The following is a 24,200-nucleotide window of genomic DNA, read 5'->3' on the forward strand; positions in this document are numbered from 1 at the left end:
GCATTTCCATATAATATAATAAAGTAACTGTTCTCAATAACCAGTTGGTCTTGTCATTTTAGCACATAATTCCTAATTCTCTTGTAATTGTGAGCTATGATTCTTCTACCTCATAAAAATCACAAAGGCTTTCTTGCCATCCATGTAATTTAAAATTATGAATATGACCTCAAAGAACAGAAATTCTAGAGTAAGAAAACAATCTGTCCAACATATGGTAATAAATGCAACTGTGATAACAGGCAATAGACCACATCTGAAGTTTTCAATTACATGCAACATTATCTCCGTGTTACTTTTTTGATACAGAACGTTCATGGAGAAAGCAGAATAAACACATCTGCAAACTCACTGATAGGAATTTTATTCTAGAGAGTTAATACTTTCCCTTAGAACTGTTGAGAGGTGAAGACTTAATTTACAATCGCCTATTGCTCTATGATTTTAGTGAAAATATTTTTAATTTTTAAAAAACCAAAGTGCAAGAGAAATGCTTTTTTTAAAAAAAAACAACTATTAATCTATAGAAATTAAGCTTTTACATTGTCTAATATAGTAGTCACTCATGTCTAGTATTTTGAATGCTGTATAGCCAATGGTGAAAAATTCAGGTAGTTTCAATTCAACAACTGGAGAGCCACACAACTTCCACCCTTAGACTTTTGAGGGTCTTTCCTGTACATTTTCTGTTGAAGTCAAGCTAACTATAAATACACAAAAGGGCTAAGAGCAAGGGTTACTGTCTGCAGCATTTAAAAAGACCAAGAGACATTCACATTCTCCGTGAAGTTCTTGAATTTCTGGTACATCATATGTGGATTTTGGACTAAGATATTCATGAAAAATCTAGTCATTTTCCTTTCACCATCATCCCAATGAAGTAACTGAACTATTCACATAAAAAAGTACTAGATCACATTTATCTGCTGCAATTTCCTGTTTCCATAAGCATCCACTTGCAACATTCTGGCAAGTCTACAGCGAGGACTTGCATGCCATAGAGTATTGCCTTTGATATACAGCAATAATGTCTAGTAGCTGCTGACATAGCTACTAGACCATTTGCTATCAATGTTTCCAACCTCCCTTTAAAGTCAATTCAGACTAGGTGAAAATCAACGTTCACTTGAAGATATTCTTCTTAGAATAGAGACTGAATCTAGGGAAGTTAATAACAGTGGTGTGGAAATAAGAAATCCTGACAATGATAATAACACAGCCAAACTATAGCATGGTCAAGTAAATTTGTTTTGACCACTTACGTTATAAGAATCTTCCCTGTAATCAATATGAAGAATCCAGGCACTATGCAATTTTGTTGTAGTTATGTGCTTTCAAGTAATTTCTGACCCTACAGTGAACAAATGTGGCCTAAGAGTACTTATTTATACAAAAAAGGACACATTAATCATACAATATGAAAAAGGAAATGTTGATTGGGTTGCTAAAACCCAAGCTGTACAAGCTTTATGAGATTAATACCTCCTGGTCCCCAACCTAGGAGAAAGACAAGGTAAAAATTCACCAGATATAACAAACATGTCCACATAAGAGCTCAATTTCTTGCTTTCTAAAACAGATTAGAAATGTGTTTTTAAACTAGCAATATCTTCCAATGGCTGTGATGAGTTTCTATCCAGGAAAGCATGAGGACCAATTATTTCAGGGTGAGGGAAGGTAGAAGGAAGTGCCTTAATCCACTCAGGGATTATTAAAGTTAGCAAATAGCCTAAGCTAGAATTAGTCATTCTTGTAAAAGACAATCTTATTGAAAATAACAGTGAATCATGCACACAGGTGAAGGGATGCAGCAGATAAGTACATTCACATCACCCCACCTGTTATGAGGGCTTACAAGTTATGGTCGCCCTAAGCTTCCCAGGTACTCTAGTTCTATTCCATGGCCCGAGCAGACCAGTACAACACATTAAATATGTTTGTGTGACTATTGTCAACATCACAGATAAACTCTAGTCTAATGTATAGAAGTGCAATATAAAGCAATGTTTTTATTCTTAAAGCTTTCAATAACACTTGCTGTAAGATTTAGGATTAAATACATGCCACCGCTTGGAATTAGAAAAAAAAATCCTGTCATTGGTACAATCTAGTGATTAGGTGCAATAGATCCAAGGTCGTATCTAAACAGAATTTTAGTCATCAGCTGATATCTAACTCTCGGGTATTTAGGACTCCTTCTTGGTCATGGTATCTGCAAGTTATTATTCAATTTTCTTGATTAAACATCAACATAGATGCACAGATAAGCATGAACACCTCACTGAGGCCAAATGATCAATGAAGTAGAGGGGCCAGTAAATAGAGATTTTATTGCCACAGAAATAATAATGGCACCTGATCTCCATATGAACTCACTTGGTAAACAGATGAATGATAAATGAAGGAAGCAGTTTGAGCAGCAGTTTAGTCCATAATCCTGATCCAATATACTTAGGATGAAAAGCTCAGAAAGACGGTGTATTTAAGATAAACCTACTGAGTATTGTATGACCTGGTGTCCTATTAGAAATACATCTTTCCACTTAGCTGCTTTAATAAAGGAAGCAAACAATATTCCAAGAGAGCTATAACTTTTCAGGCATATTGCTGAGTTTTAACTGTCAGTTTGAAAATTTGTGATATCCAGAATCTTACAATGCCTTAGCTTGATTGACTAGTGTATCTTTCCTTGTACATGGACATCTCATTCCCTTGGGTATTTTACACAACCAAAGCTGCTAAGGACTGCACTGACAAAAGCTGCTAAGCAGTACAATAATAAAAATAATCTGCTAAGAAGTACACTCCAACAGCATCAGTAATCTAGCATGTCAGGCTTGTTCTACAGTGTGGTCATCCAGATACTGTTAAACTGAAACGTCCAATACTATAAGCCACTACTCAAGCTAAGCCTGCTCTAAACAATTTCTAGGTGGCCACACTTTTCCCAACCTGGCCCACAGTGAATTGATTTTCATACTAGCTAACAGTATCTTCTTCATGGATTTTTGAAAAGAAACGATAAAATAACTTCAAATAGAGGTTTGAGTTCTTTAGGGTACAATATGCTACAGTTCAACAGCATCAAGAGTAACTTTTAAAACAACAACAACAACAACAACAACAACAACAACAACAGCCAGGCCAAGCACATTTCTATACTGATATTTTTATGAGCCAAGGGCTTTGTTGAAAGTCAGTCTTTTAACCTTACTACGAGGGCTATCCACAAAGTAGATTACATTTTGGAATAAAAAATTAACAAAGTATAGGAACCCCGGTGGCGAAGTGTGTTAAAGCACTAAGCTGCTGAACTTGCAGACCGAAAGGTCCCAGGTTCAAATCCCGGGAGCGGAGTGAGCGCCCGCTGTTAGCTCCAGCTTCTGCCAACCTAGCAGTTCGAAAACATGCCAATGTGAGATCAATATGTACAGTCTTTAGATGATAAACAGACCTTAAATAGATAACAGGAATACACAAAAATCAGTGGCAGCATACCTCAATATTTTAAAATATTTTTAAAAATCCAAAAAGCAAACCTTGATTTTGCCATTTTATATAAGTGACACAATTTTACTATGTCACTGTATATAACAGGACATGAGCATCTATGGATTTCGGGGGGGGGAGGGGGGAGTCCTGGAACCAAATCATGTCTTTTCAAACTCAACTTATGAATGGGAGAGAGGCTAGTGTGACAGCTTCTTATGATGCAATTCATCTCTGTTGCACATTACAACTTGTCAATGTATTCATATTGGTTGTAGTTGTTACCTCTTAGTAACTTCCAATTTACTCATATAGCGCATGGTTTGATCTTTTCAAATATATTTCTAATCTCAGATTGCTTATATTTCTGTCTCTTACTCCCTTTAATCTTTCAATCTGTTTACAGCAAATTGATCCTTTGTTTTATCTTTGATACTTCCCACTCCTTTGCTCCTCTCTTTTATTGTTCCCGAATCCTGTCACTTCTTTCTGGAACACATCACAAAAGTTCACCCAGATACATGTCACTGTAAAGACTTTTATAATCTCCTTCCTTGAGATTCTTCTCTTAGGCCTTCCAAAATATTATCTCAGTTCTAAAAACTAATTTATCACTCCCACTGCTGTAGCATAATCATCCTAAATGTATCCATGAACTTTACCTATTGTTTCTTTCTGCCCTGGTTTTTCCATTTTGCCCCTCCATGTAATCTGTACTTCCTTTATTCTTTCCACCAAGCTCTCATGATCAGTCAGATATACATTATTAGTTTCTGTTCTTTATGTGGGAAAGCTCAATAACTTAGTAAAGTTCAAGCTTTGTGTGGAAAATCTCAGGTTTGCAGCACCAAAAATTAAAGAGAATTCCAAGTAGCAGGTATAAAAGATCTGGCTTCAAGTTCCACTGATCTCATCCATTTTTTCCAGCATTAACTCATAGGAAAGTTATTTTATTGCTAAATAGAGATATGCTGAAAATTATGAAGTATTTGTCAAAGGATGTAACTCATTTAAATCAACCTGTTGGTGTACAGTAAGATTACTTCATAATTTTTGTTCTATTGATCCCTTTATGACACTCAGAATTGCCAAGTCTTTAAAATTTTAGGATTTTTCAAAATTATGTTTTACAACTTTCCCACTTTCAGTACTTGATAATTTGTGCGACATCCGTTCAAACTGTCATTTTTTACAAACATAAAGATAACAAGTGTTTTTTAAAAAAATTCATGCTCATGGACTCCCTGAAATCTTTCCACAGACCCCTGGTTAAGAACCTCAGATGTATAGGAACTTAAAAGAGGAAATCAGAAACATTAAGCAAATAAAGTCTTCAGGTTCTGATTGCCTTACTGGTGGAATACTGTAATACATTTATACCTCAAAGAAACATACAAATGAAAATAATCTCAATGTACATCACTGGATCGCAATGAATGTGCTGCTTAATTTTTTTTAAAGCAGCCAATGATAGACATTGGCATTTTCCTGCAGAAATTCCATGCAGGAAATGTGCTTGCAGACATGTGGGTAGACTACTAAAGAAGTGACTTCTCCCTCTTCCACCAGTCCACCTTTAAAGGACATGTTATTTACTGTCCAACTAATAGATTTGTTGATTACATCCCTATGTTGACTGTGACTGAGGAGACTTCCCTTCCGCTGCACCCAGAATGAAAATGCAGAGCTGATAATCTTTTAGCTAGTTCTTTAACATTGTTGTAGGCTTTAATCTGCAATCTTATTTATTTATATGGCTACAAACATATATACACTTGATTTCAAATAATATAAAATAAAGCCATTCATACAACACATGCAAGGACATTGAAATAAAAAGATTCCTACCAAACAACACCACAGTTTAAAACTACAAACAACACACTATATTCTACTTCTTCATATACAGTTAAGGCAGTTATGTGCATATCTGCCTGGATACAGGTCCTACTAAACATGGGGTCTTTCTTTTGATTAAATATGTAAAGAGCATAGCTGCTTGTGATATGTGAGTACATAGTTTACCTGATCTATGAAATGTCTCTGTTTAAAAACTTCCCAGTCTTCCTTCAGAAAGCGCTGCTTTGTTCTCATTGCCACCTGGAACAAAATTAAGCCAAGTTCACATATTAAATGCTCTCTAATATGTATCCCACTATTCTCAAAATAAATGTAAGGTATAGTTATAGCATTTGAAAGGATGAATGATTTATTGAATTGCATGCAGTTAAACTGACTTCTCCCTTTTTCTGATGCAGAAGGCTATTCACACAATACTAAAACTTTGAATCGTAAGCTATGTATATTTTATGCAAAAGAAATAGAAATACACAGCTACTATAGATAAAACTGACAGCAATTCCAATAAAATAGAAATACCTGTATGAATAATCCAATAAATGAATATTAGTCTGTTTTGTACTGAAGTGTACAGATTGAGCCCAAAAGCAGCACAACAAGGAAAATATGTAACTGAACTCTTACTATCATAAACAGGCACTCAAGCCAAACAATCACAGACACTGAATTTTGGTCTACAAAATGTATCATTGGTCCTATATTTAGCTAACTCTATTTATCCTATTCCAGACTTTTCAGGCCATGGCTAGAGGCCCTTCCACACAGCCATATAATCCAGAATATGAAGTCAGATAATCCACAATATCTGCTTTGAACTGAGTTATCTGAGTCCACACTGCCATATAACCCAGTTCAAAGCAGATAATGTGGGATTTTATACAGCTGCGTAGAAGGGGCCCAAGGCAGGAGTGGATAGTTTAAAGCTTTCCAAAATTGTTGTTTGGAATTATAGTTCTACAACTTCTGGATGGCCACAAGCTTCCCCCTTTGGGCAGCAGCCTGATTTTTAAAAATCTTCAGAATCAGGAATGGGATTCCCACCCACTCAGAAATAATAATCACTTCCTATTTAATTTTTTGTCTTGTTTTAGTCTAAGGGAGTAGCAAAGGGAGAAAAATACAAACAGTGCATTTAGGGTGCATTAGAGGCATTTGGAGGCAAAAAGCAATGATATTTTTTGAAAAAAGTGAGATCTGGAGGTTTTGATGTCTCTTAGAGTTGTGGAGATGATGCACTTACACTTTCCACACAGTTCATTTGCCCCTTATTTAGCAGTGCTTGGCTATTCTTCATTTCACAGATTATTTATTTATTTCATGTCAAAAGCATTGCATAATAAATAAATTGAAAAGTGATGAAATAAAGGAAATCACAAGCAGCTAAATAGTTTTAGACCAAAAGCGGGCAACAGCGACCGCATTGTCCCTAGCTTTAAACAAGTCCTCCTCCGTACATGAGGCAGGACATTGTGGGCAAGCATACATATGCGGAGTTGTTTGTTCTGCTCCACAGTCACACAAGGTGGAGGATTCCTCCAGGTAGTACCACCTTGCCAAGTTGTCTTTTGATCTGCCCACTCCTCTTCTGAGTCTGTTTAGGGACTTCCAAGTTGCCCATTCTTGGTTTGCCCCTGTTATTTCACAGATAACATTCAGTTTATTTCAAGACAGGGATTTTTTTGTTGATACCTAAGAAGAAATTAAACATGTGCTCTTTTTTTCTACTTTAGCCTGGAATATTTAGTGATGTTAACATTTACTTTTCTTATTGTCTTTTAAATTGTTTCAATCTGCTGAACTGCAATTTTAATTTGATTACTGTGTTCCCTCACTTATCGCGGGGGTTATGTTCCAGGACCACCAGCAAAAAGTTAAAATCTACGAAGTAGGGATGCTATATTTGTGTTTTTACAATCTCACTGGCAAGTAGCACTTCCTTTTCTCTCCCTTTGGCTTCTCCTTCCTCCCTTCCTTAGGTTTCTCCTTAGGAAGGAAGTAGAAAGAGGGATTTATAATCTTATTTTATGATTTATACTATTATTTTCTCAAAACAGCGAATCCGCAAAAAGCAAACCACGAAGTAGTGAGGAAACACTGTATTGTCACCATTAGCCTCTCTGAAAACACTTCAGACCTGAAGCGCTTTCACCAAAAAGTACATCATTCCTGAAAGGGATTAATTGACCAGAACAGCTTTGCTGGATGACTATATGATCTCAACTGTCTATGTTTGTTCAACACTAGTATTTGGATTATGGTGGTCAAAGCCTTTGGATGTTGTGTTTTAACTGATATAACACTGACCTGCCTCCAGTAAATTAGCTTGCTAATGGGTTTATTTATTCATTTATTGAATTTATATCACACCTTTCTCCCAAGATGGGATTTTCATGTCCCATCTAATATACTCAGAGACCACACAGAAGGAAAAGGAGGCTGGATTTTTTTTCCTGTCATTTTTGTTTTAACCATGCTGTACTTTGAGAGGCAAGTAGTGATGAGTAATACATTAATCATCATCATCAGCAGCAGCAGCAGCATCATTATCATCATCATCTATTTATCTGTACACCTCACTTGATATCTCAACTCTATGTCCTGATCCTTTTTACTGTGTCAGCAGCTAAAACAGACATAGGAAATGAGAGAGAATAGCTATGGGGGTACAACATTGAAGTAGTACACCCTGCAAAAGCTTTGTTCTCTAGGAAGCAAGTCTAAACCAAGGCTATGTTGGAAATGAGTTCTTGCCCTGCACAGATGTCTAAGCACCACACAATATCGCAAATCCGCTGACAAATACACATACTAAAGTTGACCAAAAACTTATTTGTAACCCTTTTGGGTACTAATGTTGGAGAATGGTCCCTGGTCAAAGTGGTCCCTGATCAAGTGGTCCTTGGTCAAAAAAGATGGGAACCACTGAATTACAGCAAGCTACAGAACCCACTATAGGAAGTAAACAGTAAATCAAGAGAAAAGATTTGTACCCAGGATAATCTATTACAGAACAGACTGAAGAAGGAAAATGGCAGAATCTAACAAGAGTTAACCAAGACATTCAGATGTAACATCAACAAACCACAATGAACTACAACCTATTTAAGACAATAACACTGCTTTCTTCAAGGCTCTTGATGGCAGGTCTTTATTTGCCCACAGAAAATCTCACAAATGGTTACTTATCTATGGAAGGGCACACAACACAGATGTCAACTCTGTCCACACATCTATTTGGGAAATGTCATCAAAGGGCCCAATCACATGACCTACAATAGTTAGATATACCTTATTTATTTATTTATTTATTTATTTATTTATTTGCATTATTTATATTCCGCCCTTCTCACCCCGAAGGGGACTCAGGGCGGATCACATTATACATATAAGGCAAACATTCAATGCCTTAACATAGAACAAAGACAAAGACAAACGCGATGCTCCGAGCTGGCCTCGAACTCATGACCTCTTGGTCAGAGTGATTTGTTGCAGCTGGCTGCAGCTGGTTGCTCAACAGCCTGCGCCACAGCCCGGGCCCACCTTCACTTGTTCAAGTCTAATGTGACATAAGTCATCCTTTCAACAATGCCCATGCTCTTCTACCCTGAGCAAACAGGTCAGTCTCTGCTCCAGAGATTAAATTGATGCAAATCAGACATTAAGAATGGGAAGAAGCAAAAATCTGTTACAGAACACTTAAATCTTCTTTGACATTTCATTCTGGACATTTGAATAGCAATCTTTGAACAAAAAAGTCAAGGAAATGTTGGAAAGATTAACAGCAGATTTGAGATATACAATCCATAAACAGTGGAGTGAACAGAAACAATCATTTTCTGCCATACTGCACATATTATAATACTAGTTAACACCTTATCCTTATGAGGATTTATCACAATTGCTTTCTAATTACCAGACGCCATCACACTACATTCCAATAACTCCCTCCACTATTCAAATAGTTAGCTACTCACTATGATAATTACAGAGCTAGAAACACTAGTCCCGATTTACAAATTGCAGCCCCCCCCCCCCAAACTAACAGGGCTGCTATAATGAAAACATCTAAGAATATTACTGTCAAGTCTTGACCTATGTTAATCCTATGAATAAAAGACCACTAAATCAACGTGTCATCAACGAACTCTGGACTGTGGTTTCTTTCAGTGTGTCTATATTCATATGAACTGTGATCATTCATGATCTTTCACTTTTCCTATTGCCTTCTGCTTAATGTTACATTTTTTCTGGTGGGGTATGCTTCTCATGATATGTCTAAAATAAGTCTCAATTTGGTTTCTGGGAGAGTTCAAACTTGATTTGTTCTAGGTTGATCCTATGAGCTTTTTCACTGTCCAGCTTTCACAACCATATACAGAAATGAGAAGTATGGTGGCATGAACAATCTTGATGTCAGCATTCAATTTTTACATTTCAGGGCCTTCATAGCTGCTACGCCTCCATGTCCTAGTCTTCTAATTCTTAACTGCAGTCTCCATTCTGATTAATGACCAGTATTAAAAAAATCTAGAACTATTTCAATGTTGTTAAAGTTTTGTAAATCATCTATGGTCATTAAAGTATCATTTTAAATTGCTGTTGTTCCTTCCTCCAATTTTCACATCTCCCTAATCCTGTTTTACCTATGATATGTTCAGCATAGAAGTTTAACTGGCAGAGGTATACAATGCAATACTGCCTGACCCCTTTTGCTAATCAGAAACCATTCAATTTGTCATTTTGTTCTAAAAACAGCCCCTTGTCCTGAGTACATATTATGCATCATGACAAAAAATGCTGTGCAAAGCAATCCCTTGGTTTTTCATGGTCAATATATCCAAAGGCTTTGCTGTAATCTATAAAGCATAGGCTGGTTTTAATTTTATGATTCTTTGGTATGTTTCATTATCCAACATATATTTGTAATATGATCCCTAATCCCTCTTCCTTTCCTTAACCCAGCTTGGATATCGGGCATTTCTTGCTCCAAATATAGTCAAAAAGTATTTGTTGTAGATGAAATCATTTGCTGTAATCAGACATTAATGCAATGGCCTTGTGGATACTGCAATTCCTAGTATCTCCCTTCTTGGGGATTGGAATGTATATTGAGTTTCTCCAATCTATGGGTCATTGTTTTGTTTTCAATATTTGCTGACAAATTTTAGTTAGAACTCTACTGACTGAAGCAGTTCTATTGTTATGCCATCTTTTCTTGATGATTTATTTCTCAAGTGCTCTGAGTTCAGCTTCCAGTTTATTTTCGAAAATTAGAGGTTCTTTATATGATTCTTCCCTGAACAAATGTATCACCTGTTCATCTCTTTTATAAACGTTTGTATTGCACTGTTTCCATTGTTCTTCTATTTCCACATGGTACAGTGTTCCCTTGCTGGTTCTAGAGATCCCTAGTCTTGGTTTAAATCTTCCTATGTGTTCTCAGAAATGGTGTTTCTCTGATCTTTATGTTTGTTGTTGTTGCCTTCTATTTTCTCTATCTTAATTATTACAGTAGTTCTCCTTCCTATGCACAAGTAATTGAACAGTTGCATTCACAGGGTGGACTCTATTTCTGTCTCTTTTTAGGTTTGCTTCTTGTCTATCCCTGAATGCCTGAAAAGTGATATTGGTCATGAATTGAGGGTTCTTTCTTTTTTGGTATAGACCAGTGGTCCCCTACCTGTGGGTCCCCAGATGTTTTAGCCTTCAGAAATCCCAGAAATCCTAATTGGTAAACTGGCTGGGATTTCTGGGAGTTGTAGGCCAAAACACCTGGGGACCCACAGGTGAGAACCACTGCTATAGACAATGCTTTTACATTCCTCCCTAACAATGTTTTCTGGCTCCTGGTCAATCAGGCTTAATAGTGTAAATCTATTTTTATGTTATCTTTAAATTCTATCAGGATGTTGTTTGGGTTGTGTTTCAGCATATTGGTTAGTTTAGTGTTCTTCTTTAGCTTTATTCTAATTTTTGACATTGATAGTTCATGGTCTATGCCACAATCTGCTCCTGGTCTTGTTTAGTTTCTCCTCATTCATGCTTCTCACATTCCAAGCTCCTACAAAATGTGTCATGCAACACATCACAGATAAACTTCCTTTTGGCTTGAGTCCAGTTGTGGTATGAGCAACAGTATTACTCCTCTTCTGTGACTCAACAGCTCGTTGAGTGCCATCCATTCTGGGAGTTTCATCTTCTGGCACTATCTCTTGTTTCATTTTGGGTTGCTTCATCATAGGCTCTTTGCAGATATTAACCTGTAGTTATGATACACTTTAAGTCTGCCCACCTGCTCCTGCTCATTGTTTTTTATGAAGTGGGTCACCACCTTTGGAACAAGCTATGATGTTCAAGTACATCTTGCTCCAGTGGGTGAAAATGAATTCAACAGGAACAGTGAGAGGCACTCCCTTGTAATGAACACAGAACTTGATGCCCATGACCACTTGCCAAAACCTTGTTTTAGGTCTAGAAGGGTCCACATCAAATTATGCACAAATTGTGTATGGTCTGAAAGACCATGAAGAAACAGAGTTTCCTCTTTCTTTCAAACTGAGGGCCCATGCACACAGTACCTTTATCCCAGGAGCTCCTGGTTCAAAATGGAGGGTGGCTATATGTCATTTAGCTAAAATGCAGGAGGAATCAGGTTAAAGGCTACAAAACATGTGTTTAAAAGTTGCCCTTTAAATCTGATTCTTCCTGAGAAATATAAATTTTTCCATACCTGTGTATCCCTACAGGCATGAAAAATCTGGACTCCCTCCCTGGCTCCCATTTCCCTCTCAACTTACTAGAGCCTTCATCAGATGCAGGCCTTTGTCTCTTTTCCTCCTCCCTGGAAGATCCAACAGGAGGCCTTGGAGCAGAAATTCTCCCATTCCCTACCCAAAGCCCTCTTTCGGCTCTTCCAAGGGAGTGGGAAGGAAGGCTTCAAGCCTTTTCAGCCTCGTAAGTGCAGGGCGAAATGGAGGGCAGAGAGGGGGAAGCCCCACAAAACCCTGGGGTTTAGGCCAGCTGTATGGCCTTCAGCCCAAGAGGGATTTAAAATCCCAATGTCTCTTGGATCTGTATGGAAGGGCTCTTAGAAACAAAAGTGAAGAGAGTACCCTACCTGATTTGCATCACAAAAGGACTGCAATGTGAGTGCAGGATTGTAGGCAAACAAAGGTAAAATGATAATTCTGTAGTATTAATTTGGTAGAGTAAAGCATGTCAATTAAACACAAAATTTGCCTGATATATTTCAAAAGTGACATTTTTAGCATGTTCACTAAAGGTTAAGAATAGTTTTACTTATTAAACACCCCAGGTAGCAGCCACAAACAGACAACACAGAAGGTGATGATGTCGATGGCGCTCTTCCCAAGACTGATACAATTTTAAGGTGAAACATTTTAACACCAGGCTGCTAATTGTCCAGCTCTGTACATACCAGATTGCATCTTCCAGCAGGCCCAACCAGCACAACTAGGCTTGAAGAATGCTGGGAGCTCCAGTTCAATAACATCTAGAGGGCCATACAGTTCTCATACATATTTTATGTTATTGATGTATGTCTTCAAGTTGTTTCCCATTTACTGCATTTAAGCAATTTTGATAGCATGGGAGTATTTGCACAAAAACTCAGCAAACAAACATATGTTCTTTTCTTTCCACATGTTCTAAGCCTTCTAAACACAACTGACATGAGCCAGTTGAAAAATTCCATGGCAACCTTCCACTGCCAAGCCATGAAGTGGCAGGAACTACTGGAGCAGCATGCCAACTCTTCCAGACACTGGGAATTAACTTCTGCTTCCCTTTAGCGGAACAGGCTGCTCATCTGCTAACCTCTCACAAAAAGTGAAAGAGGGAACCAGTGTGGTGTAATGGTCTAAGTTTTAGTCTAGAACTCTTGGAGACTAGGGTTGAATCCCTGCTCTGTCATGGAAACTGACTGGGTGACCTTGGGAAGTCACACTCTCTCAGCCTCAGAGAAAGGCAGTGGAACAACTCATCTGAAGAAATTTTACCATAAAACCCCTTGATAAAGTTTTTCCACGCCTCAGTAGGTTACAAATGACTTGAAGCCACACAACAAGTTATACAATATTAGGAAGCAAAATAAACAGATTATTTTTGACATATATTTACCCAAACACTGCCTTTACTTCAACCTCTACATCTCCTGATAAGACATAACAGGTAAAAAGGAACGAAACAAAACAGTATCATCTCCTTACCTCTTCATCAACATAATCATCTATTCTTTTCTGGCATTCAAGCCATGCTTCAGCAACTTGCCCCATCGCCTGTTCCAACTGATGATACTGTTCAGACAAGGCTCTACACGTATCTTCACTATAGGAACAAGGTTATTCCAAGCCTAAAAATTAAGATAGCAATAGTCTTAAGTGGAACACATTAAAATATTAAGTATTTGCTAGCACTGTACAGCATCCAAGATGCCTAGCAGTGCCAGGAATTTACCAAGAAATAAGTCAGAAATCCTGGTGCATTGGCCCATTTTTATTAGAAGAAAATCTAGACAATTTTTGATGCTGTTTTTCTATGGAAAAATTCAAACATACTAGTCTGTACTTGCTTGGAGAATTGTACTGCAATCAGTCATGTTAGCTATCAATACTGAATTATGAAAAAACACTACAAATCCTTGTAAGCATCTGTTAAATAATTCTAATAAGAATCACATCTGAAGAGTAAAGGAGGATATATATGGCTTTCATATATATGACTACTAGAAAAACTGCAAGAAGTTGCTGAATAGAAACTTTTTACAGAGACAAATACCGCTAAACCTGGAAAAGCAGAATACATTTTTAAAAGCATCTCCATCAACGCATAATTTCTGGATGATAGCTGAATTACTAGAAAGATCGTTGAATTTCAGGATACACAACATCGAAATAAGAAGAATCCTTTTTATCCTTCATGCCGCAAATAGCAAGAGTGCCAAAAGGTGTGTCAAGAGCATATTGAATACTAGACCTTATTTTAAAGAATGAAAAATAGAGCAACAACCTTGGACAAAATATATCCATAATTATCCAGCTTTTACAGTATGTGAGCATTTCTAGAAAGGTTCCCCAGGGACTATGTAATCTGAAAATGCTAATGGACATGTTATATAACACAGTCACTGTAAAACTGGCTCACAGCCACAAAGGCACATTAGAATGACTACTAAATAGGAAGCATTTAAGCGTTTCTTTTAGGAATATGAACTTTCCTGAATAAGATTAGATCAAAGAATGAAATTAATAATCTAAGTGCACTGCTGTCATAGCACTGCAGACACAAAGAATAATCATTTGCTGAATACTTTATATGTTAGAAGAAAACTAACATTTGTGACAGGTACTCTGTCTTTGGGGGGACAAGAATAATTCTAGGAAATATAAACTATTCACCACAGCTTTTATCTATCCTGCATCTATCATCATTACATTCACTCACTACTATCATGTTTTTCTCATTTGCCTTAGAGCAGAGTTACTAAAAAACAATCGTTTTAAAATGTTTTTAATTTAAATTGAATTTTTAAAATGTAAAGAAATTTACATTTATTTATTTATTACAATGTTTATATCCCGCCCTTCTCACCCAATAGGGGACTCAGGGCGGCTTACAATAAAACACATATATAACATTGTACAATACACTGTGAATCAATTAAAAAGTTATTAAATACATAGTTACATAGTACACACTAAAGTTACCAAAATTCATTCTTTTCTAAGTGCATCTGTACAATAAACAGAAAAATGCTTATTCTGGCTTAAATACACATGCATTTTGTAACCATTTGACTTGCTTCAATATTTTATTGTTTAAATTTTATTTTTATTGTTTTACATCTTAAATGAGCATATATACTAATGTATAAGTTGACCTAATGTATATGCTGAAAGCAGATTTGAGGGCCAAATTCAAGATTTTGATATGACCTGTTGATAAGTTGAAGGTCAATCTGCAGAGAGGTGACTGTACTAATGCTGTCTCAGGGCCACATGCCCGTGGCCTCAACCACCATTTCCCACACAAGCATTCAAAAAGGCTAGTGATGGTGCCATGATGGAGAGAGTAGAGAGGGTTGGTGCTTCTTTTAGGCTCTCCTGGGACTAATTTCTTGCCTTTTGTCATTACACTTAGAGAGGGGAATGGTTTTCTTTTTATTAGAGTTAAGGTACAGTACTAATACTGACCCATGATTTTTAGCTTATTAAAATTTCTAGACTTATTCATGACTATATGGTACTTTAAACCAGGGCGTCTTAAACTTTTTCCATTTGTGACTTCTTTCTACCCTATTTTTTTCATGATCCCAAATGTATAGGTGAATAAAATAGGTATAAAAACCAAACATTTACTGATAATAAACCAGCATTTGGAAGGCTTGTTAAACAGGCAGATTTTCCTTTTAGTGAAGTAGAGCTGAAGCATTTCCTACAGAGTCCACTATAAGGTAAAGGTTTTCCCCTGACATTAAGTCTAGTCATGTCCAACTCTGGAGGTTGGTGTTCATTTCCATTTCTAAGCCAAAGAGCTGGCGTTGTCTGCAGACACCTCCTAGGTTATGCGGCCAGCATGACTACATGGAGTGCCGTTACCTTCCCGCTGAAGTGATACCCATTGATCTACTCACATTTGCATATTTTCAAACTGCTAGGTTGGCAGAAGCTGGGTCTAACAGCGGGAGCTCACTCCGCTCCTTGGATTCAAACCACCAACCTTTTGGTCAGCAAGTTCAGCAGCTCAACGGTTTAACCTATAGAGTCCACTAAAAACGCTGCATATTGTGCTATAAGATTTGTGTAAATTGATGACATTCAGAATTCTATTACTGTTGCCTAATTTTTGTGACCCCAACATTGAGCTAAGGGGACCCCAATTGGGACCCCAAAGTTTAAGAAGCAGTACTTTAAACTACTTACAGTGATTTTGCTTCCAACCTTCCCTGAATGCCCATAATACTGGGGAGGATATACACCGAGGAACCCCGAGTGGCGCAGCAGATTAAACCGCTGAGCTGCTGAACTTGCTGACCGAAAGGTCGGCGGCTCGAATCTGGGGAGTGGGGTGAGCTCCCGCTGTTAGACCCAGCTTCTGCCAACCTAGCAGTTCGAAAATATGCAAATGTGAGTAGACCAATGGGTACCACTTCGGCAGGAAGGTAACGGTACTCCATGTAGTCATGCTGGCCACATAACCTAGGAGGCGTCTACGGACAACGTCGGCTCTTCACCTTAGAAATGGAGATGAGCACCAACCCCTAGAGTCGGAGACAAGACTACACTTAATGTCAGGGGAAAGCCTTTACCTTTACCTTATATACATTTTAATTAGTTACCATATTTCTTCGATTTTTAGAAGTTTTTCCACATATAAACATCTCTAAAAATGGGGTACATCATAGAATTAAGGGACATATCTATATCCTTTTTTCTATTGATGGTAAATTAGTTTGTGTCTTAGGATCAATGACATCTTAGAATCAAAGACATACAGTATTAAAATAAATAATTATACAATAGGACAGAGTCCTCAAGAACATGAAGATTGCCATCCCTAAATTTGCATTGTGACTACAATCCTGAAATATACTCTGTCTGCTGACAAATATTTCCTATTTCTAGGTCAAAGGATGCTACAGTTGCAGCAAAGCCACTATACTCATGCTTTCTTGGCCTAAGCCAACATGTCAACACAAGATCTACTGAATCAATTGTTGAATGTAACGAATCCTTTAACTTCCATTGATTAAATGGGACTACTCTAGTTTGGGACTAGCCATTAGATTTGGGCATTATCTGTTTCCAAAAGTTTTACAAGCTGCTGATTTGGTCACACCACCTGATGAAGGGAAACTCTTTAACTCAATTACTCATGCAGAGGTTGAAACAGCAACTATACATTTTTGCAGCTTTGCTATATGACTATCTTACAATCATAGAAAGGCACATGAAAAGTTACTTGCCTCAGAGAAGGTTAACTAAAAGAAGGCAAGGATCAGGCTGAACAGTGCAAAAATGTAGCAGATAGCATTCTTCTCCAAAGACCCCTATAAGTATTTTTGTCTTAACAGCAATCAAGGTACTTTTCTATAAACAAAACTTCTCTACACACATTATTCTCACAATTAGCAATTGTAAAAACACTTTCCAGCTATGAATGAGCATGATTATTTTGATGGTGGTGTATCACTCAACTGATTATGTCCAATACCTGTAGAATACAAACTACAGATCAAGTATCCATTATCCGTAAGTCCAAAATACTCCAAAATCTGAAATTATCCAAATAAATAGCTCAGCCTAGGATAGCAATGCCTTTGCTTCCTGATGGTTCAGGATGCATAAGCATTGTTCAATGCACACAATTATTTAAAATATTGTGACTAAAACTGTCTCTGGGCCAGGCATGGGCAAACCCAGGCCCGTGGGTCAGACACAGCCCTTTGGCCCCTTCCCTCTGCCCCGTCTGCCTCGACCCTCCTCCCGGCATGCAGACGCAGATGCCCATTGTGTTCCCAGGCTGAGAGGAAGGCCAAGGCAGAGACACGCTGCTGCTGAGCACTCTCCGGAGAGCGCTCGCCAGTGGCATGTGCCTCCTTCTCCTCTGAGCCTGAAGAAGGCAACCTGCCTTCTCTAGGCTCAGAGGAGAAGGGGGGGGGAGAGAAACACGTTGCTGGCAAGAGCTCTCAGAGGAAAACGGGGGGGGGGGGGGGGGGACCGAGCACCGTCTAAAATGCTCTCACCAGCACTGTATATCTCCTTCTCCTCCCACCCACCCTCTCCCACTGACCCTGCCCCTTCTGAGCCTCAGGTCCACTCCTTCCAGGCCTGCCCACACTCCCTCCTGGCCCAGAACTTGTGGCTGGGCCCACAAGGCAGCCACAGGGCAAAAAAGTTTGCCCATGCCTGCTCTAGGCTATGACTATATAGTGCATATGAAATATAAACAAAGTTCATGCTTAGACTTTGGTCCCACCTCTAAAACATCTCATATCCAAATTCAGGTATTCCAAAATTCAAAATACTTCTGGGGACGAGCATTTTGGATCAGGAACACTCAACCTGTACAGTCATAATGCAATTCCTCACATCTCCAGGGGTACATCTACACTGCAGAATCGACACAATGTGACACTACTTTAACTGCCATGGCTCGAGACTATCGAATAGAAGCTGTAGTTTTACAAAGCCTTTAGCCATCTCTATTTAAAGTGCTAGCTAGTGCCTCATCAAACTACAGATCACAGGATTCCATAGCCTTGAGCCATGGCAATTCAAGTGCTGTCGAACTGCATTAATTCCACAGTGTATATGCACTGTAAGAGAGATGCACCATCTTAGGTCCAGGTTATTCAAAGGACTGTCCCTCTCTGTACAAATGTCACACATCTACAAACTTCTGGTGAGGGCTGTCTTCTCTCTATTCCACTATCTGCTCAAGCATGTTTAGTGGGAACAAAGGAGAGGCCCTTTTCAGTGGCTGCTCCAATACTTTGGAACTCCCTCCCAAAAAAGACCAAAAGGGCCCCGTCCTTGGTGGCCTTCTGCAAGCCAGGTAAGACATTCCTGTGCCAGCAGACCTTTGGGGAAGAATAAGGGACATGCTGTTGGGGAGGTCTGTGCGAGGGATGTTGGATTAGATGTATAGTTCTGAAAGAAAATTTTAATTGTATTTTAACTCTATATCCACATACAGTAGAGTCTCACTTATCCAACATTCGCTTATCCAACGTTCTGGATTATCCAACGCATTTTTGTAGTCAATGTTTTCAATATATCGTGATTTTTAGTGCTAAATTCATAAATACAGTAATTACTACGTAGCATTACTGCATATTGAACTACTTTTTCTGTCAAATTTGTTTTATAACATGATGTTTTGGTGCTTAATTTGTAAAATCATAACCTAATTTGATGTTTAATAGGCTTCTCCTTCATCTCTCCTTATTATCCAACATATTCGCTTATCCAACGTTCTGCCAGCCCGTTTATGTTGGATAAGTGAGACTCTACTGTACTATTATTTGTTTGTTGTGGTTAAACTATCATTAGATTGTGCGGTTGTGAGCTACTTTGAGTCCTTATGGGAGAAAGGCGGGATAGAAATAAAGATAATAATTATAATAATAGAGAATTGTGGCTGTGAGCCGCCTTGAGTCCTTACAAGAAGAAAGATGGGATAAAAATAATGTTAGTAATAATAATATCAATAGAGTTATGTGATTGTGAGCTACCTTGTGTCCTTATGGGGAGAAAGTCAGGATAGAAATAAAATTAATAACAATAATAAAAATATTAATATCAATAGAGAACTGTGATTGTGTGGCTGTGAGCTGCCTTGCGTCCGTTTGGGAAGAAAGGCGCAATAGAAATAAAATTAATGATAATAATAATAATTGGAGACAACACTGATCGCCTTGGTAGATGATATACGAAGAGAGCTAGAAGGGGAAGTGTGTTTCTGTGGCTTCTCCTGGACCTCTTAGTGGCTTTCGATACCATCGATCATGGTATCCTTCTGGGCCATCTCTCCGGAATGGGACTGGCACTGCTTTGCAGTGTCCTTCCTGGAGGTTTGGTCCCAGATGGTGGAGCTGGGGGACTCCTGTTCAACTCCCTGGCCAGTGGCCTGTGTGGTCCCTCAGGGTTCAATTCTGTCTCCCATGCTGTTTAATATTTACACGAAACTGCTGGGAGAGATCATCTGGAGTTTTGGAGTTCAGTGTCAAATTTACGCAGATGACACCCAACTCTATTACTCTTTTACACTGAAAGCCAAGGATGCCATCCTCCCCCTAAACTGATGTTTGTCATCAGTGATGGACTGGATGAAGGCTAATAAGTTGAAGGTAAATCCAGACAAAACAGAGGTACTACTAATTAGCCAAAAAAGGATCAGGGTGTGGGATTACAGCCTGTGTTGGATGGGGTCACTCTCTCCCTGAAGACACAGGTTCGCAGTTTGGGGGTGAACCTAGATTCATGGCTGACTCTGGAACCTCAAGCATCAGTGGTAGCCAGGAGTGCCTTCGCACAGTTAAAACTTGTGCGCCAGCTACGCCTGTACCTTAAGACACCAGAACTGGCCACAGTAGTCCACGCCCTGGTTACTTCCCATCTGGACTATTGAAATGCTCTCTACATAGGGCTGCCTTTGAAGACAATTCAGAAGCTGCAACTGGTGCAGAGATCAGAAGCCAGGTTCCTAACTGGAGAGCTGTAATGTAAGAGGATGACTACCATGCTGTGGTAGCTTCACTGGCTGCCAATCTGCTTCCAGGCTAAGCTGGTTGTTACCTATAAAGCCCTAAACTGTTCTGGTCCAGACTATTTGCAGAACCGCATCTCTGTTTACAAACCAGCTTGAGCTCTGCGGTCCACAGAGCACACCCTCCTCTCAGTCCCACCCCCGTCTCAAGCACGGTTGGTGGGAACGAGAGAGGGCGCCTTCTCCATGATCGCTCTTCACCTTTGAAACTCCCTTCTAAAAGAACAAAAAAACTGCCCACTCCCTCTTCGTCTTTAAAAAGTTGCTAAAAACACACCTCTGCTCTTTGGCATATGGAGAGGAGGAAGACTAAAAATAATAATAATTTTATTTTTATATCCTGCCCCATCTCCCCCAAGGGACTCGGGGTGGCTCACATGGGGACCAAGCTCAAAGATACAGCATAAAATACAACAGAAAAATGCATTTAAAACATGTAAGCATATAAAAACAAAGCATAAAAAATACAATAAAACATACTAAACCGCCCAATAGCCAAGGCAAAGTGAGCATATTCAAGATTGAAAGTAAGGCAGTAAAATTTATACATGTGCAATGTCTCGATATATAACTTTGATTAGATATATTAAATCTTTTTAGCTACTGAACTGTTCTCAGCCTGTAAACTGTTGGGAACCATCTTACTTCCAAACATGGTTCTAGTTATTTTAAATTTTATCATGTTTAAATTCATATTATTTGATATGCTTGTTAGGGTTGTCAAGTTTTATTTTTCTGGTTAATTTCTATTTGGTACTGAGTTTATAGTAATAGTTGTTCTATTTTCTTTGATGTGTATTGTTTTGATGCAATTTGTTAATATTTCTTTTTCCTGGCACTGAATGTTTGCATAAGTGTTGGAAACCGCACTGAGTCCCTTCGGGGATACAGAGTGGTCTATAAATAAATTATTATTATTATTATTATTATTATTATTATTTCAATAGAGAACTGTGGTTGTGAGTGGCCTTGAGTCTTTATGGGGAGAAAGGCACACCAGAAATAAAGTTAATAATAGAGAATTCTGGTTGTCCTTGAGTCCTTACAAGGAGAAAGGTGGGATAGAAATAAAGATAATAATAATAATAATAATAATAATAATAATAATAATAATAATATCAATAGAGAATTGTGGTTGTGTGATTGTGAGCCACCTTGAGTCTTTTTGAGGAGAAAGGCAGAATAGAAATAAAGTTAATAATAATAATAATATCAATAGAAAATTGTGGTTGTGTGATTGTGAGCTGCCTTGAGTGCTTACAAGGAGAAAGAGCAATAAAAAATAAAGTTAATAATAATAGAGCATTGTGATTGTGCCACTTTGAGTCTTTACGAGGAGAAAAGCGGGATAGAAATACAGTTGTTAGTAGTAATAATAATAATATCAACAGAGAATTGTGGTTGTGAGCCATCTTGAGTCCTTTTGGGGAGAAAGACAAGATAAAAATAAAGTTAATAATAATCATAATATCAATAGAGAATTGTGGTTGTGTGGTTGTGAGCCGCCTTGAGTCCTTTCGCTGAGAAAGGTGGGATAGAAATAAAGTTAATAATCATCATCATATCAATAGAGAATTGTGGCTGTGGGATTGTGAGCTGCCTTGAGTCCTTTTGGGGAGAAAGGAATGATACAAATCAATTTAATAATAATCATAATATCAATAAAGAATTGTGGGTGTGTGGTTGTGAGCCACCTTGTTGCTGTTGTTTACATGATTTTAATATGTTATAAGCCATTTTGGGTCCCGTGAGGGAGAAAAGCAGGATAGAAATAAAGATAACAATAATAATAGTATCAATAGAGAATAATAATATAATAATAAAACTTTATTTATATACCGCCCTATCTCCTCTGGGGACTCAGGATGGTTTCCAACACAATAAAGAATACAATACAATACACATAATAAAAACAGAACCATACAACAATTTAAAAATACAGTAGAGTCTCACTTATCCAACATAAATGGGCCAGCAGAATGTTGGATAAGCGAATATGTTGGATAATAAGGAGGGATTCAGGAAAACATCAAATTAGGTTATGATTTTACAAATTAAGCACCAAAACATCATGTTAGACAACAAATTTGACAGAAAAAGTAGTTCAATACGCAGTAATGCTATGAAGTAATTACTGTATTTACGAATTTAGCACCAAAATATCACGATGTATTGAAAACATTGACTACAAAAATAATCCAGAACACTGGATAAGTGAATGTTGGATAAGTGAGACTCTACTGTAATACAAGTAATAAACATACACAACATACGATCCAACAATTACTAGTAACAATACTCCATGTAAAAAAGAGTTAATATATTCTATTTTACTTGAGCAGCAGGAGCCTCTCCTTAAGAACCTGTCAGACTCAGCCCTGTTTAAGCCGGAAATGTACCTCTCCCGCAATTGAAATGAGACGTTATAATTGCCTTTTGAGGAATGGTTTCCTAACGGGAAGCTCAGGCTGCGCGGAGGGGCCTCCTGGGGAGCCCTCAAGGCCTGTAAGGAGGGCCCCGACACTGCGAGGAAGCCGGGGAAGCCAGTAACTTGTCCCCAGGCTAAGCTGGGCCTGCTTTCTCGGAAGCCTCCAGGAAAGACGTTGTCGAAAACGCCCCTGAGAGGAAGCACACAAAGGACTCCGGCCCTGAGGAGAACCACTAGCGGAGGGGAGAGGCAAGGCCCGGCCGCACCCCACTTTCTGGAGGGAAACCCCGAAGGAAAGGAAGGGGGAGAGGGCAGGCGCTGCGGGAACAAAAAGGCCCTCCTCGCCGTGAAGGAAAACAGGGCGAGGGGGAGAAGGCACCAAAGCTCACTCACCTTAGGGTTCGTCCTCGGCGGCCGCTGGCGAGTAGGCCGGGGAGCGAGGCTGCGGAGGAAGGCGAGGAGGAGGAGCGAGCCCTCTTGCGACAGAGAGCCCCTCCTCTCCCCTCAAACGTTAGGAGGCGGCGCCCAGCTCCCTCCTCCCGCGCCCAGGCCGCCGCCATGCTGCCGTCTCCTCCATTAAAGGGAAAAGGGACGGGCGCGCGCTGCGGCCTTCGCTGCCACGGGGGCTTCTCCTTGGTGACGTCACGCGCCTCTTTGGAAGCCGAGCATCGTGACCCTCACGCAAGGGGCGCGTTGGGGTGCCTCTCGAGCTGCAGAATGAAGGCGGGCTTTGAAGCCACTTTTCACTGCCACTGGCCACAATGCTGCGCAGTCCAGAGAGCTGTTGGGTGAGGCACCAGCGCTCTTTGGCAGTGAAGGCTAAGCCCATAGCCATAGCAGTTAAAGCGCTGTCAGTACTGCATTCCTTTTATAGCAGGCCTCCTCACACTGCGGCCCTCCAACTCCCAAAAGCTCCAGCCAGCTTGTGCAATGCTCAGGAATTCTGGGAGTTGGAGGCTTGCAGTAGTTGCACCGCATTATATGGTCATTCTAGACGAGGCAGAAAAACATCTATTTCGGTTTTATTGACTATTCTAAAGCCTTTGTGTGGATTATAATAAATTGTGGCAAGTTCTTGGTCAGGGGTCCTCAAACTTTTTAAGCTGAGGGCCGGTCCACAATCCTTCAGATTGTT

General features: G+C 39.0%; 1 protein-coding gene across 9 annotated transcripts in view; it reads right to left on the reverse strand.

Annotated features, from left to right (window-relative positions):
* Window positions 1-23,716, reverse strand: part of fam193a (family with sequence similarity 193 member A) — a 59,164-nt gene extending 35,448 nt beyond the window's left edge. For 2 of the 9 annotated variants that reach the window (XM_062977904.1, XM_008109067.3), the window contains exons 1-3: window positions 23,459-23,716; window positions 13,578-13,720; window positions 5,515-5,589 (exon numbers count right to left, since the gene is read on the reverse strand). In XM_062977904.1, the coding sequence (XP_062833974.1) occupies window positions 5,515-5,589; window positions 13,578-13,643 (141 nt within the window). In that variant the 5' untranslated portion in view covers window positions 13,644-13,720; window positions 23,459-23,716. Of the gene's footprint in view, window positions 1-5,514; window positions 5,590-13,577; window positions 13,721-23,458 lie in introns of those variants that run through there. The other 7 variants (XM_062977897.1, XM_062977898.1, XM_062977899.1 and 4 more) reach the window with 7 other exon arrangements.
* Window positions 23,717-24,200: the final 484 nt, after the last annotated feature.

Source organism: Anolis carolinensis, chromosome 4, assembly GCF_035594765.1.
Source record: "Anolis carolinensis isolate JA03-04 chromosome 4, rAnoCar3.1.pri, whole genome shotgun sequence".
NCBI lineage: Eukaryota > Metazoa > Chordata > Lepidosauria > Squamata > Dactyloidae > Anolis > Anolis carolinensis.